At 38.0% G+C, this 15,281-nt stretch overlaps 1 protein-coding gene and 1 non-coding gene across 2 annotated transcripts in view; both read right to left on the bottom strand.

Annotated features, from left to right (window-relative positions):
* The window catches only part of Mapk1 (mitogen-activated protein kinase 1), a 108,962-nt gene that overhangs the window by 53,724 nt on the left and 39,957 nt on the right, over nt 1-15,281 (bottom strand). The window contains exons 3-4 of the mRNA XM_004627958.3: nt 13,067-13,256; nt 1,683-1,799 (exon numbers count right to left, since the gene is read on the bottom strand). Coding sequence (XP_004628015.1) covers nt 1,683-1,799; nt 13,067-13,256 — 307 coding nt within the window. The remainder of the gene's footprint in view (nt 1-1,682; nt 1,800-13,066; nt 13,257-15,281) is intronic.
* Nucleotides 5,358-5,490, bottom strand: LOC111815817. The gene has a single exon (XR_002820451.1). It is a non-coding gene; the product is annotated as a small nucleolar RNA SNORA40 (small nucleolar RNA).

The raw sequence follows: 15,281 nt of genomic DNA, 5'->3' as shown, positions 1-15,281 counted from the left end.
ATTCCATTTTCTAAAAAAAAAAAAAAAATCTAATCTAATAGCTTATCTCTACTCATGAAGAATGGAGGAAGAATATAAAGCCTATGAACTAATTAGACCCATTCTTTTCATTTCCACTTAGTTTCTCAGGACTATTTCTGGTTATTGGGTCCTAGATACAACATCCAATATTTGTTTATAATTTTCTTTTTGGCAGTAGTAGGGATTGAATCTAAGGGTTTTGCACTGAGCTATATCTCTAGCTCTGCTTTAAAGTTTTTGGGTTTTTTTGAGACAGGGTTTCACCAAGTTGTCTAGGCTAATCTTAAACTTGGTTTCTTACTTCTGTAGAATGCTGGGATGATAGGTGTGTGCATTCATGCCAGCATTCCTTACTTTATCTTAAACACAGATGGAGCTATATTTAAGAACATTTTTGGGGGAAGGAAGGAAGAGTCCCTCCTGAACCCAAATTTATTAGTATTCAGCAAAAGAAATATATGTTGTAACATATAGGCAGCACATCAAGATATGAAGATGTCATTAAGAGATATGAGAGGTCAAAACCCAGATTATTCTGTGATGCCTCAGGGAAAGGTCAAGCACAGCAACGGACCATGCTACCCTTTCTACACTGGGAGAGAACTCTTTCCATCTAGGGTGAGAATGTACTGAAGAACCTCATAACTTTGAGATATCAGAAACAGGTAATAGGTCTGCCTTAACTCAATTTTGGCATATGATTCACATATTTGGAAGTAGTATGTTAAAAATACTGTATCTCAATCTCAATTGCAGCACTCAAAATTTTTGCATATTGATTCATAATTCTAACAAAAGTATCACTTTACTTTTTTATGACTTTTAAAAGTGCATGTAATCACTCTTCTGACCAACACACAGACTTCGTTAGCAGAGTTTGGATGTAAACTGGATGTACTCTCTGGAAATAGGACTAGTATATAATTTTGAAGGAATCCATCACAGTTCCTATTGTTTGCATATCTGTTTTCTTTAAGCACAACCAATTATACTATAATTCTGCTGAAAAGATATTCATTATTATCATATTCATTATTATCCTTATTTTTTATGTATCTGGTACAGGGTCTCATGTACACGGCTCAGATTTGTAGTGATCCTTCCCCTTTTCAGCCTCCCTAGCACTGGGATTACAGGTGTGTGCCATCATGCCCAGACTCAAGTGACTGGTTCAGTGTGCGGGGTGTGTGTGTGTGTGTCGGGGGGGGGGGGGCAGTATGTGGTACCAGGGATAGAAGCTCTGACCCTGCACTTGCCTACAAGCAGGCACTTAGTCTGATGAACTATCTCGCCAGACCTATTCCTCATTATTAGATGATGCTTATCCTTACACAACAGCTGTGATTTGTGCTCACATTAATAAAATTTCTGGTTACCTCTAACACAAAGACAGCCGCAGGTGTGAAAGCTCCTACAGGCAGGCCCTCAGGAGAGGGACATGGATCATTTATGCTGTGACTGGAGAGGCAACCTTCTAACTCTTCATCATGTCAGCATTATTGAACCCCAGAGCCCAAAAGCTTAATACAGAACAGGATTAAGACAGCACCATGACTTGCCAGAAGACAGTCCAAACCTCAAGAAGATCCTGAAGAGGGAGGTTTACAGCCACACATTTAGAAAATATTCTTATTTTGTTTTCAATGTAAATCTAACCTTACCTTGGAATTCAACATTATTTCTGGAGCTCTGTACCAACGTGTGGCCACATACTCTGTCAGGAACCCTGTGTGATCATGATCTGGATCTGCAACACGGGCCAAGCCAAAGTCACAGATCTAAAACAGAAAAAAACAGGAAATCTCAGAAATTCAACCAGCTCAATATAAATCATAAAAGACAACAGCAGGAATAACTGACAATAATCAGTAATTACCATCATGATCAGATACTTTGTTGCAAATGCTAGACACATTCAGGACCCTTTCTTGGCCCCATCCTATCACCAAAGTTTCAGAGTTCACTGCTGGTGTGATCAGCTACTCGATCTGCACTAGCTTTCCATTTCTCAGACCTTCTGCTAGTCCTCTATTCAGCCCAAGAATGGTGGTATTTCCAAACAGTCTCCTTATTTCCTTCCCTTTTCATATAGTCAAATCTACTCCCAAAGCTTAAAAAGTTTCATGTACTAGACTGAGCATGGTGGCATGTGCCTGTAATCCCAGTGCTTGGGAGGCTGAAAACAAGAGGATCACTACAAGTCTGATCTATATAGTAAGACCCTGTACTAAATACAAAAAAAAAAGCTTCATGTACTAAATATGTAAGTTTCCTTAAAAAAACAAAATAAAAAATCCCCAGCCTTTTATTATCTGATACAATACTGGATGAAATACTGTAATGCTATTCAACTATCTTACTAGATTCCAACATATATAAAATATTATGGTAATGTACTTGGCCTCATACAAATGCAGGACATTTGAATTCTTTGGCCCTCAGAGAACCAACTGAAGAAGTATGTTATTAAAAGATAAATCAGAGTATAGTAGAGGGTAGACTAGAAGGCAGACTAATGTGGATGATTATTACACTAAGTAGCTAAGAACATAGTCCTGAACTCAGGCTATAAAAATGAAGTAAAGGGGGCTGGTGAGATGGTTCAGTGGTCTAAAGCACCTACTTAGAACAAGCTTGGCAAAGCACAGGGACCACAGTTCCATCTCCCAGCACTGCATGCCAGCCAGGGCCGCCCCCTGGTGGGCTGAGCTGGCCACACACACACATACACACAAATAAATAATTTTTTTTTTAAATTTATTTATTTGTGTGTGTGTGTGGCCAGCTCAGCCCACCAGGGGGCGGGGCTGGCTGGCATGCGGTGCTGGGGGATTGAACCGCGGTTCCTGCTCTTTGCCAAGCTTGTTCTAAGTAGGTGCTTTAGACCACTGAGCCATCTCACCAGCCCACAAATAAATAATTTTTTAAAAAAATGAAGTAAAAAAGGGGACAAGTCTAAGATACTTATAGGCTTTGAGACTATCTAAATATAAATGTTTAGATATCTCACAGTTTGAATATTTCAATAATTCATAAAGATCTGAAAGGATCCCACCCACAACACAAATATCCTCCTCTGGCAGTCCCTACCTCAAAGGCTGGCATCAACAGGTAGATCAAAAGATCTTATGTCCCTGTTGCTTGCTTCAACTATAAAATCTAGTAAGTCAGATGTCTATGTTACATAATTTCAGTCTTTGACACACTGTCACTTTCATCATCAAAAGGAGATGTCTTAGTCACTTTGTTCATTGCTGAGCCATTATACCTGACACAACTTAGAGGAGGACAGGTTTATATTGGTTCATAGTTTAATGCACACTCAGCCAGTTAGAAGACAGAAGTGCTATAGCAGAAGCCACTGCAGGAAAAAAACTGTTCACATCGTAAGGGCCAGGAAGGACAGAGACAGAGAGAGGGAGAAGGGAGGAGCTAAAAAAGGAGATAAACCCTTCCAAGTCACTTCCACAATAACCTGCCTCTCCCAACTATGACCCACCTCCTAAAAGCAAGTCAGCTATAGTGTCCCCATGGTCCCACATCTTCTCAAAGCCCCACTGATCAGCATGTGGCCTCTGGAAGACAGGAGCAGACAGCACGTTTGCTTCTCCAGTAATTCTCCTATAGACATTCTCCATGTGATTCTCTCAGGGTGAGGTCGTGAGGAAGTCCTGTCCTCTGTAGTTCTAGCTTGTAAATCCAGCCAATGCACTCTCTGGGTCTATGTAACTTCCACCACAAGCTTTGGATGTCTCCTTTCACAGAATGCCTTTTTGCTAACAGTGTATTAAAGACAATCATGGCTTCTCAGATGATCTGGCTGAGAAACAGCCATATGCTTTTTTTTTTTTTTGTGGTACCAGGGATCAAACTCAGAACCTTGCATTTGCCAGGCAGGTACTTATGCTGCTGAGCATAAGCTTTTAAAGGGAACACAACTAAATTCTAATTCTGTTTAAATGATTTAAGGCTTTTAGTGTATCTGTATTCTGTTTGTTTCTTTTGCATCTTTTCTACCAATTCCCATGAAGCAAATTCCAGGAAGGGTTTCTACACTTACTAACAACATCAGCCAACTGGGAGAAGCAATGAACAAATTATTTCTTCCACTTCTTAAGAGTCATCACTTGCCATATCGAACTTTCGCCAATTCATTCTACTTCTGTGTGCACTGAACATTTTAATTTTTGAGAGACACATACTTTCTTTTCAGGTCTAACACTTCATTTTATTCATCATCAACCATGACTCATCACTCAGTCTGCCTTTTGTAGTATGAATGACACCTGAAGACACATGCTGAATCATCCAAACAGAAAAATTACTGCACCTCTTCAACAGAGCAAAACCACTGCAAGTTCTGGAAAGAATATGAACACAGATCTGTCACTATACTTGATGCCACTATCATAGACTGCATAGGTTCAGACTTGACACAATTTTGCATGGCTCAAGTAAATCACAACAAATCCTAGATAGATTAAAAAAGCAAAGCAAAGCAAAACAAACCAGAATCATAGACAATGAGACCAAGTAGTGAAGAGGATATTTATATATTCCTCTTGAAGTAGGGACAAAGAAATGGAAGCTGAATTTTAGAGAGCTTGCTAAGATTCTTAAATCTACTAAGACAGGGACTTTAAGTGTTGTGGATAAGTTTAAACATAGTTGTGATAAGACTACACACATTTTCTAAAGAATAACATACCAATATAACACCACTCCATCCACACACCTCAGTACTTGGTATTAAACCCATGACCCTACATACACTAGGCAAGTATTCTACTTCTGAGCTATATCCCAAGCCTTTTTATTTTGAGACAGCGTCTTGCTAAGTTGCCCTAATGAGTCTTGGAATTGTGATCCACATAGCTGATTGTAACACGCTGGGCCCCTCTTGCTCTTCTTATAAGCTCTTTGTCTGAACTTCTGTAATTTCTTAAATCATCCAAATATAGCAGAAGTCATGTTGTATGACTTTCGAGGCTACATTATAAAATGAAACATGGCTTGTACTTGGCTCCTTCTATTGGGGCATTTGGAACCATGTTTTAAGGAAACCTGGGCCACATGGCCTACAGGCATACCAGCAACAGTCTGCATTAATTGCCAACAGGCATGTAAGTGATGACTCCACGCTCTGCCTTCACATCTTCTGGTCAAGACCCAGGCACCTTAGAAAAAAACCAGCCATCCCTGCTGTACTTTTTTATTTATTTTTGCATAGGTAATCATTAATTTTTTATTTTTCTTTTCTTTTTTGAGACAATCTCACTATACAGTCCAAACCTTATTCTCAAGATCACAGATCTGTAACCACTGCAACTAGCAGTAATATTCCTTCTTTAATGTATCAAAACTCATACCAAACAATGAGTTCTGGGTTGCAAAAGAGGATTTATTTTTTGCACCTGTTCTTTTAAGTTTTAGTCCACAAAAGGTAAGACAAAAACACATGTAAGTGCCATCCTGCTGCACTTTGACTGACTGAACTTTTTTTTTTTTTTTTCCACTTTATGTATTTGGTTCAGGGTCTCATTACTCAGCTTAGACTCATAGTGAACCTCCTCTTTTCAGCCTCCCCAGTGCTGGGATTACAGGTATGCACCACCACGCCCAGTTTCCACCAGCTCAGCATGCCCCAGAGGTGGGGCCAGCACAGCATGTCGGACAGGGGATTAAACCCCGGTCCCTGCACTTGCCAAAGCAGGTGCTAGTCCACTAAGCTATCTTGCTGGCCTCTTGACCAAACTCTTAACCCACAGAAACTGATAACATATAACTTTTAGGTCACTATGTTTTGGGGTAATTTATTACAGAGCAAGAGAAAATTACTACACTAGTACTGGACAGAGTGACTGTCATGGGACAAGCACTCCAGGAAGAGGATCCAAGTGAAGTGACATTGGAGTAATGAAGACATGTTAATGATGGGAGACCTGGGCAATTCTAAAGCAACAGAGAGAAGGCACTGTAGTTAAAATCCCCTAAAGCACCTCTTGAACTGGCTGTTTTTATATTTTAGCATTGTCTTTAGCTTATTTAAGCTCCCATAAAAGCCAGCCTCCCTACCTACAATCTAATTCATCCTTAGATTCCTGAGTATTATTTGTAAAGTAATATTAAGCCATCTCTCTAGTTCAAATCTTTTAACTAATCTTCTCAGTCTATGGAATGAGGAACAAGCTTTTTTTTAAAGATAAGGTCTTGATCCCTAGTGTAAGAACTCATAAGAAATAAAAATTGAAAGGTATAACACAGTTAAATGGAAAGCAAGAATTTAAGGATTAAACAACAAAGAGAGAGAAAGAGAAAAGTTAGGAAATATGGCAGGGGCAAAACCATACATTTATATAAACAAGATGGTAAGGCAATGGTCATATAAATCTTCATCAGGTTTTTGAAAATAGCAGTTAATGGGTAGAACACTCACCCTGACTAATTCTGTGCTGATATCTGTGAACTAAGCAACTATTTTGAGGATAGAAATGTGTAATACTAAAACCACACTTGAAATACCTGTAATTTTGATCTTCTAAGTGTGTACTGCTTCTAAAGTCATACCAATTATTGCTATACTCTCTTTAAAGTAAATGTTTGTTAAAAAAAAGGGGGGGTAATAAAAACAAGAGACAAGAAAGGGGAAAAAAAAAAAAAGGTCTTGATATGTAGCCTAGGATAGCCTTCAACTTCTAATCCTCCTACCTCAGTCTCCTGAGTGCTATGAGTACAGCCATGTGCTATCATACACTGACTCAAGATCAAAATTTTTTCATTAGGAGAGAATTTAATTTTAAAAGTGTCATCTTAAACTGCAAGGATGTCTGTTAACATCACAAACATGGCACAAGATAAGCCACGTTGTGAATTGCCTTATTTAACCCACCCAAACATCTCAAAGCCACCCTTTGCTGACCTTCTCTATCCCATTTTTTAAAGGTTTTAAAATTTTTTTTTGAAAGAAAGTAGACAGGGGCATGTTGGTAAATGCTAACGGTCTTCATAGTCACACAGACCCGACTTTCAAGACTTTATATGCCACTCAACTTTCTTAAATATACAGCTGGGAACTTCCTCCTCCAGAGAAGTTTCTCAGGAATCACCCCCCCCCAATTAATTGATCACTTTTATGAACTTCCGTATTATTTTGTTACATTTATATGAAAGTATACAATCACAATTCATGATAAATAACTATACAAATGCCTGTTTCTCCCAAACAGAACATAAGTTCCTTAAAAAGGCAATACTTAACCTACTTCTTATTCTGAAGTGTCTGACATGTACGGGATATTCAATATTTGATGAATAAAATACTTTAAATGTTCTGGCAAAGCACTATACTGTGGTGGATTAACCAGCAGAGGCCCTAATAATGATTGTTTTTCACAATACCCAAATCACTAATCATCTTTTAACAATAAACATCTACTGCAGTGTGTATACATTTATTATACTGGGTAGCACAGCTGGTTATTTCACTATCTTGTTGACAGACACTTAGGTTATTCCTAATTTTTAACTATCAGAATTTAAGGTGCTGTGAACACTATTAAAAGAGATTTTGTGTGGTTAACAACAACAACAAAAACCAAAAAGCACAGCATAAAGCACCATGGTTAAAGACTTTATATGCATAAATAATACAGTAATGGCAACAAATTATAATTTTTCAATTATGGCAATACTAAGGTAGAATGAAAAATTAAAAACTAGGATAAACAGTATTTCCTCAATAGGAAAAGACATGGGCTGGGGAGATAACTCAGTAAAATAGGCACTTGCCTGGCAAGCGCAAGGTCCTGAGTTCAATCCCCGGTACCGCAAAAAAAAAAAACCAAAAAAATCAAAATTGAAAAAGACAACTTACCTTTATCACTGATTGATTACTGCAATACAAGCAATAATCAAAATACATGAATGGTGAATAATTTTGAAAAACATTACAATGAAAGACACACTGCTGCTAATACCCCCAGAACATTCTCTTTTGCTTTGAACACACTTATCCCATTGTTCTTGCCATTTGCTGAAGTAATTCTGGAAGTTGTTTTCCACATTTATATGAGGTGTGATAAAAAATACAATGGGTAGGTAGGCTCATAAAAACATGATGTGTTTTTATGACAAAGCATCATGCTCATCCACTGGATCTGGTACCATGCAATCTCTGGCTCTTCCACAAAGACAAATGACAATGAAAGGTAAATATCTTGAATTGATTCAGGTAGCCATGTCAGAACAGCTAAGGACACTCATGAAAAGAAGGCTTCCATATGTGCTTTAGAAAGTAGCAAGGACAAGACAAATAATTGTGTTTGAAGTGCAGTGGAAGCAGTTTGAGGGAAGTTGATGTGTCTTTTACTGTAGTAATAATAAAGCACTGTATTTCTGATCACACCCTATATTCTTCTTTAAAATTAAAAGCAAATATATAGTTGTTCTTCCCTATCCTTTCTTCCTAAGAGATTTGGTGTCTGAAAGCCTTTAAGTGTGGCAGAGAGTGATTGAAGCTCAGTGTGTATATATGACAGGTGACAAGAGTATCATTGGGGAAGAGCATCTTTTTCCACTTCAGTTCTGGAATCACTGTGGTCCATCACATTCTCAGTACCTTGTAACCATGATGCACAGTCTCTCAGACCTCTGTGCCTAGAAAGTATAACTGGTACTCATCTTGAGATCCTCTTACTTCAGCCTCCCAAGTGCAATCAAATCCTATCCTGCATGGGCATGCTTGCCCACACTTCTCTTTGAAAAGAGATGCAATCCTGAATAGATTTATTCATATGGTACATCACATTTTCTATGTACATTTTGAAGGTGAATGAATTGCCATACTTTAAATTCCTATATTAGTGTGCCCTTTTGTTTCTCATTCTCAATTTTAAATTGAGGTTTGAAAACTATGCCTAGAGATTACGTGAATGACTTGACTTGCAATTCATGTTATCAGTGTGCTTGTAAATCTTGGCGAACAGGTGAGTAAAATGGCCCTATGTAAGGCAAAGTCCATCAACAGTAAAAAACATAACGAAGTAGTCTGAAGGCCAGCCAGATAGCTCAGAGGACTAAAGCACCTGCTTAGGCAGAGTGCAGCGGCCAGAGTTTGATCCTCAGCATGCACTGAGATGGCAACTAGGACTGGGAGTGGTGGCGTGCACCTATAATCCCAGTGCTTGGGAGGGTAAAAACAGGAGGATCACTGAGTCCAATCTGTGTAGTGAGACTCTGCAGACGCTGTACTAAATACACAAAATAAAAAATAAAACAAAAACGCCCAAAGTAGTCTGGTTGTATTTGTTTTATTCTTAAGGGTGCATATTTTCAAGTAAAAATAAAAGGAAAAATTCCCCCTAAGAGGATTTAGTTTTTGTTTTACTCCACTTACTCATTTTTGTTATTCCTTCTGCCTATGTAATATCCTATGCCCAGCCCAGCCACTCCATTACTAAAAGCCTGTCCATCCTTAGAACACTGACATGAATACTGTCTTCTCTCCTTTGCATTGGCACACCACTCTTTTCTGTATCTGAAGAATAGCACATGTTCATTAACTATTATCTATCAAGATTTTTTTTTTTTTTTTTGGGCAGAACTGGGGATTGAATTCAGGCCCTTGCGCTTGCCAGGCAAGCACTTATTCTACTGAGCTAACTTCCCGGCCCCATGATTTCTAATTTATTAGTTTACAGATTTTAAGGATAGACGCTCACTTCCCTGGCCTAGTGTACATGACAAAACTTCACACAGCAGTATCTACTTTTTTTTTTTTTAATTTATTTAGTGTGTGTGTGTGTGTGTGTGTGTGTGTGTGGCCAGCTCAGCCCACCAGGGGGCGGCCCTGGCTGGCATGCGGTGCTAGGGGATTGAACTGCGGTCCCTGTGCTTTGCTAAGCTTATTCTAAGTAGGTGCTTTAGACCACTGAGCCATCTCACCAGCCCCAGCAGTATCTACTTGACAGAAATCCCAAAACATGATTATTGCTACAGCTACATGTACTTTTAATGTCAATACCGAGATGTAATTAATGTACCATACAATTTAAACCCCTCTTTATTTTGTTTTTTTGAGACGGGGTCTCACTGTATAGTTCAGGCTAGACTGGAAATCACTATGTAGCCAGGCTAGCCTTGCACTGTAGTGTTCCTCCTGACTCGGCCTATTGAATGCTAGGACGTAGGCATGCACCACCACACCCAATAAGTACCCATTTAAAGTGCACAATTTGGGTCCAGGGAGATGGCTCGGTAGAATAAGCGCTTGCCTGGCAAGAGCAAGGGCCTGAGTTCAATCCCCAGTACCGCAAAAAATAAAATAAAATAAAACAAAGCACTAATTCAATTGCTTTTGGAATTATAGTAAGGTTACAAAACTATTGCCATTATCTAATTTGAGAGCACTTTTTTTTTTGAGAGCACTTTTTAAAATCTCAAAGAGAAATTCCAAAGAATCAGTACTCCCTCTTCATTTCTCACCTAATTCCACAAGCCCTAAGCATCTACTGACCTACTTTCTGATTACAGATTTGCATATTCTGGAGAACTCATAATTGGGATCATAAAATATTTGGTTTTTATATGACTGGCTTCTTTCATCTGCATAATTCACCCAAGTTATAGCATTATCAGTACACTAGCTCCTTTTTACTTCACTGTATGACACTGCCATAATTTATGTAACACTAGTTGGACACTTGAGATTTTTTCCACTTTTTGCCAGTAATAAATAATGTTACCAAGAACAATTTTTATGAAAAAACAAAACAAAACATTTTCACTTCATTTAGATATAGACTTAGGAACATAATCTTTGCTAATGTTTTTGCCTCACTTTGCATCACAGCCATCTTAGTATGTACAAAATGCTATCCCACTGTAATTCTGACTTACACTTATTATCCTGCTGAATGATGTCAAAGCATCTCTTCATGTTCTAATAATGGTCCATCTGAATGTCTTTAGGGAAATGCCTATTCAGATACTTTTACTCATTTTAACACTGGGTTTTTGTTTTTGTCTTTTTTTGAGGCAGGGTTTCCAATATGTAATTCAGGCTAACCTTGAACTCACTTGGTAGCCCAGGCTGGCTTGGGACTCACAGGGATCCTCCTGTCTCAGCCTTCAGAGTGGTTCAATTACAGGTGTGTGCTACCACCCCTGGCTATTTATTTTTTATCACTAAGTTAGAGGAGTTCTTTATAATAGTCATTCCTCAGTATCTGTGGGTGACTGGATCCAGGACCTCAGGTTATCAATATGGATGTTCAAATCCCTTACATGAAGTGGCACAATTTTTGTTTACAAAGTACATGCCATCCTCTCATATACTTTAATCTCTAGGCTACCTATAAAACTTATATAATGTAAATGCTATGTCAGTGTTGTTATACTGTATTATGTAGAAAATAATGACAAAGAAACAAGTACATATCCATACAGATACATTTTTCCCATGTATTTTTTACCTGCAGTTGTTGGATACATTAGGACCTGTGGATGTTGAACCATGAATGCAGAGTTGTCTGTATTCAGTTGTAAGTCCCTTATCAAACATATGACTTCACAGCTTCTATAGGCTTTCTTTTTACTTCATGTATTACTATGTAGTTCAGGTTTCAATTTTTATTTGGGTTTTGGCTACAGCCCTAGCCTTTTTTCTCATTTTTTTATTTTTAAACAGTGTCTTACTAAGTCACTAAGTTGCCCACTTTGGGCTCAAATTTCCTTTCAATTTTTTGTTGTTGTTTGTACTTTTGGTGTCATGTCTAAAAGTTTGCTTAACGCAAAAATCACAAAGATTTACTCCCATGTTTCCTAATAGTATTACAAATTTTAGCTCTTAAATTTTAAGTCTTTGACTCATTTTGAGTTAGTTTTTGTAGAGGTACAAGGGAGGATCCAGTGTCATTCTTTTGCATGTGCCTATTCAAGTGTTTCAGGATTTGTTTTTGTTGTTTAAAAAAAAAAAAAAAAAAAAGACTTCTTTTTCAAGTGGTCTTAACCCCCTTGTCAAAAATCAGTTGACACATGGCTGGGGAGATAGCTTGGCGGTCTGAGCACCTGCCTACCAAGTATAAGAAGCTCGATTCAATCCCTGGTACTGCGTGCTGTGCAGGGCCCAGAAAGAGGGCCTACTGGCACATGCCTATAATCCTAGTGCTGGAGAGGCTGAGACAGGAGGATCACTACAAATCCTGCATAGTGAGACCCTGTACCAAATGAGTAAATAAAGACTTAAAAAAAAAAAAAAAAATCAATTGACACAGACACATGGATTTGACTTTCAATTCTCTTCCATTAATCCATCCCTATCCTTATATCAGTAGCACAGTCTTACTTACTGTACGTTTTTATTAAGTTTTGAAATTAGAAGTGTGAATCCTCCAACTGTCTTTTTTCTGATCCATTAGCAAGTGATATCCTTTCCATTTTTTTGGTCTTAAAGTTATATGCATTTTATTGGATTGAATTTACATCTCTTTATTAAAATAAAGACATGTATAGGTCTCCATTCTTATTTAGCTCTGCCATCCATTAAAATACAGATATACACAGCATTTTCAAAAAACTCTGCAGACTATAAAGGATCTTAGATTTTCCTCAGGAAAAAAAAAAAACCAACCAACGAAACAGAATCTTAAAACTTAGGGCCGGGGGATAGCTTAGTGGTATAAACACCTGCCTGGCAAGCATAAGGTCCCCAGTTCTATCCCTGGTACCACAAAAAGAATACACAGAAATAAATAAATAAAACTCACACATAATGTGTATCTGTTCATATAAAAATATGAAAATACACACATATGTAAGAATATATAATAAATGCTGGAAGGAAATACATCAATTTGTTACAGGTTAGTCATCTTGCAGAGAAAGAATGAGGTAAAAAAAAAAAAAAAAGAGGACTAGCTTTTGTTTTTTAAACCATAGAACTGTTCATGTATTTCTGATATATTTTTAAATGAGTAACAACTATAATTACATGTCAGTATAAGTTTTAAAAATATGCACTATCCTAAGAATAAGTAAACTGGCGGACCTTGAGATCACAGGTGGTGTTGAGCAGCAGGTTGGAAGGCTTGAGGTCACGGTGCAGAACATTAGCTGAGTGGATATATTTTAACCCTCTGAGGATCTGGTAAAGAAAATAGCAGATGTGGTCGTTGCTGAGGTGTTGTGTCTTCAAGAGCTTGTAAAGATCTGTTTCCATTAGGTCTTGCACTATATATCTGTTTGGACAGGTTAAAGTAAAACACCAAATAGGTAGTCACACTTTAAAACAACACAAAATTCATTTCCCAAACGATCCATTAAATCTCAAGACCTTCAAGGGAATATAAAAAGTGAAGAAAACCTGGTGTGCCTTTCTAGAAGAAACCTAAAGTTAACTCCCTATGTAGGCCCTGTGGAAAAAAACTGGCATTGTACTTGCCAAATGTGGCTAGTTATGAGTCTTACACCTGAAACAGAGATGTCAATTGTCCTGAAATCTCAATTTTGCTGTTCAGCACCACAATTTAAGACAAGCCCAGAACCTCTGTGAGACCTTTTCTCAAAATAAAAAATAAGATGGCTGGGAATGTAATTTAGTACAAAAAATTCAATCTCCATGTGGCCCCCAATCAATAAATCTCCTCCAAGGCTTAGAGAGGCAGCCAGCAAGAATCAGATGCTCCCTCAACTCTTTGGCCCAGCAACAACCTGTAAAGTCATTATTCTATTTTTTCCTTCTTTGCCACCCTTAGTTCTCTGTCTCTTCAAAACCAGCTATAAAACTTTTGGAAATATAGGTCTAGAAATACTGGTACTAAATCCAACCCTTAGCCTATTTTCTTTTTTTTTTTTTGCAAGGAGAGGGAGGCTTTTTTTTGGGGCAGGGTCTTGTTATGTAGTTCAGGCCAGCCTTGAGCTCACTATGCAGCCTAGGCTGGCCTCCAACTTGCAGCGATTCTCCCGCCTCAGCCTTCCTGTGCTGGGATTACTTGGATGCACCACCATGCTTGACCTATTTTCTTCATTTTTTGGGTTATTATTAAGATCCCAGCCAGGCACGGAGGTACACAACAGCAATTTCAGTATTCTGGAAGGCTGAAGTGCAAGGATAATAAATTAAGCCAAGCCTGAGTACCATAAGATCCTGTCTCAGAATAAATGAGAGCTAGAATGTAACTTAGTACAAAGAGTTCAAACTCCATTACCCCCTCCCACATATGCCATATAAAGAACACCAAGGGATGTCATGCTTAAGAAAGGTTTTGAGGGCCAAGGAGATGGCTCAGTGCAATAAGTGCTTCCCTGGCAAGTGCAAGGCCCTGAGTTCAATCCCCAGTTCCGCCAAAAAAAAAAGAAAGAAAGAAAGAAAGAAAGAAAGAAAGAAAGAAAGAAAGAAAGAAAGAAAGAGGTTTTGAGCTTGTCTGCTTGTCTAGTCATATATCTAAGCAACTAAAACTTTAGTTTTGGGGACATTTGTAAATTACAAAAGCCTGTAATTTTTAACTTCACCATATATTACTTTACTAGTAGTGTTTCTGCACTTCTTTTACTCATTTCTGCATAAATACTAGTCTTATTTCCTACAGGCTCACAATAGATGAAACTTGGCATGGGACTCAAAGAACACAGGACTTTATGTAGCTTTTACCTAGGCAGCACCCTCTAGACCCGCTTAGTCCAGATTTCTAATGTTGGTCACAGTTATTTACACATTTTCAAGGCTAGGTCAGTGTTAAAGATCATAAGGCCCAGTTTCTTCATTTTAAAGATCAGTAAACTCAGAACTAAAGAGGAGCAATGACCCTCAGAATAGAACAGTATGGTAATGATTTGACCAGACAGATACACAGCGTACCCTCTCTCTTACTTTACTGCTCTTTCCTTTTTCATTATCATAAACCATACAATAAATGAAAAACAAATAACTGGAAATGACCAAGACTTTCTATACCCTTAAAGAAAATCTTTGCTGAAAATACTCTGGACTTACGTAAAGATTCTAAATCTAGTTACTGACAGCTGATAAAATGAATCAGAGAAAAAAAGGTAAATGATGCATTATAGTACATGGTAAACAGATTAAAATCTTTCCTCAAATGTATTTTATGCAATTTTCCTTTACTTTGATAAATTCAGGAAATTTCAAGTTATATTCATTTAACAATGTGAATAACCAGGGGCCAGGGAGATGGCTCAGTAGGATAAGCACTTGACTGGCAAATGCAAGGATCTGAGTTCAATCCCCGGTTCCGCCAAAAAAA

The sequence above is a fragment of the Octodon degus genome, unplaced genomic scaffold, assembly GCF_000260255.1.
Source record: "Octodon degus isolate 3935 unplaced genomic scaffold, OctDeg1.0 scaffold00021, whole genome shotgun sequence".
Taxonomy (NCBI): Eukaryota; Metazoa; Chordata; class Mammalia; order Rodentia; family Octodontidae; genus Octodon; species Octodon degus.
The sequence above is the reverse complement of the archived record's forward strand: the minus strand, read 5'-3'. Positions and strand labels throughout refer to the sequence as shown.